The sequence below is a fragment of the Alosa alosa genome, chromosome 19 (assembly GCF_017589495.1).
Source record: "Alosa alosa isolate M-15738 ecotype Scorff River chromosome 19, AALO_Geno_1.1, whole genome shotgun sequence".
NCBI lineage: Eukaryota > Metazoa > Chordata > Actinopteri > Clupeiformes > Clupeidae > Alosa > Alosa alosa.
The window spans coordinates 2,589,339-2,593,066 of record NC_063207.1 but is presented as its reverse complement, the minus strand read 5'-3'; the positions used below and the strand labels follow the sequence as shown (position 1 = coordinate 2,593,066).

At 48.8% G+C, this 3,728-nt stretch overlaps 1 protein-coding gene across 1 annotated transcript in view; it reads left to right on the top strand.

Moving 5' to 3' along the window:
• Nucleotides 1–1,513: 1,513 nt before the first annotated feature.
• Nucleotides 1,514–3,728, top strand: part of LOC125283904 (rho GTPase-activating protein 12-like) — a 38,776-nt gene continuing 36,561 nt past the window's right edge. Inside the window, 1 exon segment of the mRNA XM_048227449.1 lies at nt 1,514–2,318. Coding sequence (XP_048083406.1) covers nt 1,608–2,318 — 711 coding nt within the window. The 5' untranslated portion in view covers nt 1,514–1,607.

Here is a 3,728-nt window from a genome sequence, read left to right as displayed (position 1 = left end):
GCTCAAGGGCACTTCAGCTGTGGATGTGGGCATGGGAGAGCAGTGCTCAACCACTTCCCCGCCCACATTTTTTCTACTGGTCGGGGATCGAACCGGCAGCCATTCGGTTAAAAGCCCAAAGCCCTAACCAAACCTAACCCCCCACACCCTAACCATTAGGCCATGGCTGCCCCGTAGCTTGCCCATTGATTGCCCCCCCCCTGTATTTCTCTCGCTCTCTGCGTCTCTCTCTCTCTCTCTCTGTGTGTGTGTGTGTGTGGAAAATCACTGAAGTGACTGAAACTGCTGATTGCTTGGAAAACCAGGATGAAACCAACATGAAACCAGAGGGTTTGTTTGTGTGTGTGAAACCAGAACGTTTCTGTCTGTGTGTGTGTGTGTGTGTCTGTGTGTAAAACCAGAACGTGTCTGTGTGTGTGTGTGTGTGTGTGTTTATGTTGTGTACTGTATGTTGTGTCAGTCTATAGGGAAGAGCCGGGACGAATGAAACATTCCAGTTTTCTCCGAGTGCAATGATGATATCCTTTGGTCAAAACATAGAGCATGTTAACCTCCTTCTATCAGCCAAATATCTCCCTGCTATGTCCTTTTATCACGGAGTTGCTGACTATAATCGAGTTTTGATGGTCGAAAGTAAACTTCATTAGGGGTTATTTTTTGATTATTAATGAGCGTTCTTCATTTAAAGGTTCGGCAAAATGACGGCCATGAGTTGTTAACGGACATTCAGTAAGACGCATAGCCCAGCAACATGATATGTAGTAAAATATTAAAGTTGTGGGAAGTTTATATGGCTTAAACTGTCTGTCTTGAATTTCCCCTGGGGATCAATAAAGTATCTATCTGTCTGTCTATCTATCTATCATTCGTCCCCTTATGCGGTTTCAACCGTCCCGACCAGGAGGGACGAATCAAATATTACGCACGTCCCACTTTTGCAGAAATAATTCCTGAACGGTTTTGTTCAAAGCTGAAAATACAACTGTATTTGACAGTTGACAGGTGTAGGTTGTTAGTAACAAAATATTAGCTTTCAGTGTGGTACGATCGTTTTGTACATGATGTTTAATTAAGTGTTTCAACTGTCCCGGCTCTCCCCTACCTAGTGAAAACTACTGCAGGGTCACTTTCTTTTCTAGCTTCTGTTATGTGTGTGCGTGCGTGTGTGTGTGCGTGCGTGTATTTCATGGTATTTCAAGGAGATCCTGCAGTAATCAAATGAGGAAGATCCCTGTTTATTATGGTGTTCATATTGTCCATAGATACTGTTACCATAGATACTGCCATATTGCTGCCATATTGTTACAGTCCAACAAAGTCCAACCTTTTCTCTCTCCTCTCTCTTTTCCTCAGCCAATCAGAAGAGGCCATGCCTGATCAGTGACCCCGCCTCCCCCCTTTCCCCGTGGGAACGAGAAGGGAGAGAGAGAGAGAAGTGTGCACTCCGAACAGTAGAATGAGGAAGTGCTAGCGTGATAGCGAGTGGAAGTGTGTGTGTGTGTGTGTGTGTGTGTGTGTGTGTGTGTGTGTGTGTGTGTGTGTGTGTGTGTGTGTGTGTGTGTGTGTGTGTGTGTGTGTGTCACACTTTAAGTCCTGCGAGCATCACCATGGCGGAGGTGTCGATCGCTCCGGGGAAGGTGTACGTGGAGGTGGAGTACGACTACGAGTACAAGTCACGTGACCGACTCATCAGTATCCGTCAGGGCGAGTGCTTCCTGTTGCTCAAGAAGACCAACGAGGACTGGTGGCAGGTGCGGGCCGAGGACGGGGGCAAGGCCTTCTACGTGCCCGCGCAGTACGTCCGCGAGGCCCGTCGGGCGCTCATGCCACCCCCCCAGAAACCGCTGCTGCCCCCTGCACCCGTGCCCGCGCCACGCCGACCCTCGTCCCTCAAGGAGCACACGCACGGCCGCAAAGAGCCCCCCAACACACACGTTGGCCACGGCCAGGGCTCCCTCAAAGAGCACCCTCACGCACACACTCACGCGGAGATGCCTTCGCCAGCGTCCAGCCCCACGTCCGAGAAGGTGCCGCTCATGCCCCCTAGTGGTGGAGGTGGGGCAGCACAGCAGCAGCAGCCGGTGTGGAAGCACGGCTCCCTGCCCCGAACACGTGCCAGCTCCCCACAGCGCCCCCCGGAGGAGGAGGAGGGGAGAGACAGGGAGAGGGGGAGAGAGAGGGATGGAGAGAGGGAGAGGGGGAGAGAGAGGGATGGAGAGAGGGAGAGAGGGAGAGGAGGGGACCGAGATCATGGAAAGAGCAGAAACGAGTCGTCGTCTGGAGACGAGCTCAGTAGCAGCTCCACCGAGCATCTACAGGTAAGGAGATACACACACACACACACACACACACACCGCGCTCAAACGCATGCGAACAAACACACACACACACACCTCACACACGCTCAAACGCATGCGAACACACACACACACACATTTGAATGCTTTTATTTGGATCTGAAAGGCAAGCAAGAAAAACAAGATCCAAATACTCTGGGAAGAGTCATTGACAAGGTGACAGGTCTACACATGGCTCACATACTTTTACAGGTCCTTCCATTTATTATACTCAGCACATTAAGGATCAACAAAACATCTCCGTCTCCATATTTGCATGCTCCTTATAGTGGCTGAAACGGATCAGGACTCTGTTCTCTGTTTCCCACCCTCATCATTATATATTATTACCATCTCCTCATTATAAAGTCTTTGGTGGAACAGTGTAGTTGTTATGCTGCTAGTGGCTATGCTGCTATGCTATAGTGGGACAGTGTAGTGGCTATGCTACTATGCTATAGTGGAACAGTGTAGTGGCTATGCTGCTAGTGGCTATGCTACTAGTGGCTATGCTGCTATGCTATAGTGGAACAGTGTAGTGGCTATGCTGCTAGTGGCTATGCTGCTATGCTATAGTGGGACAGTGTAGTGGCTATGCTACTAGGCTATAGTGGAAAAGTGTAGTGGCTATGCTGCTAGTGGCTATGCTACTATGCTATAGTGGAACAGTGTAGTGGCTATGCTACTATGCTATAGTGGAACAGTGTAGTGGCTATGCTACTATGCTATAGTGGAACAGTGTAGTGGCTATGCTGCTATGCTATGCTGCTATGCTTTAGGGGAACAGTGTAGTGGCTATGCTGCTATGCTATGCTGCTATGCTTTAGGGGAACAGTGTAGTGGCTATGCTGCTATGCTTTAGGGGAACAGTGTAGTGGCTATGCTGCTATGCTATGCTGCTATGCTTTAGGGGAACAGTGTAGTGGCAGGTGTAGCAGGCAGCTCACTGCGTCGGGATTAGTGTGTGCTTCATCTCACTGTGTGTTCACTGTGTGCTAAGGGTGTTTCACTAATTCACAGATTGGGATAAATGCAGAGACCAAATTTCCCTCACGGGATCAAGAAAGTATACTTATACCTATACATATATACTAATACAGTATCAGCCCGACGTACGCACACACACACTTATTCAAACATTTAAATACTTTATTATTCAGCCTTGAAATTTAACTAAGTAAGAGTTCTTGTATATTGTCTTCACATTCATTCAGACTCAGACACACACACACACACACACACACAGATCTGTGATGGCCACCCAGCTGTGCAATAGTCCTGGCCTTTCAGCGTGGCTGGTTCTGATGCTTCTCTCCTATTGGCTGGACAACAGGTGCTGCTCTCCCATTGGCCAGCGCTCCCACTTACTCTGTACTGTAGAACTAAAGAGTA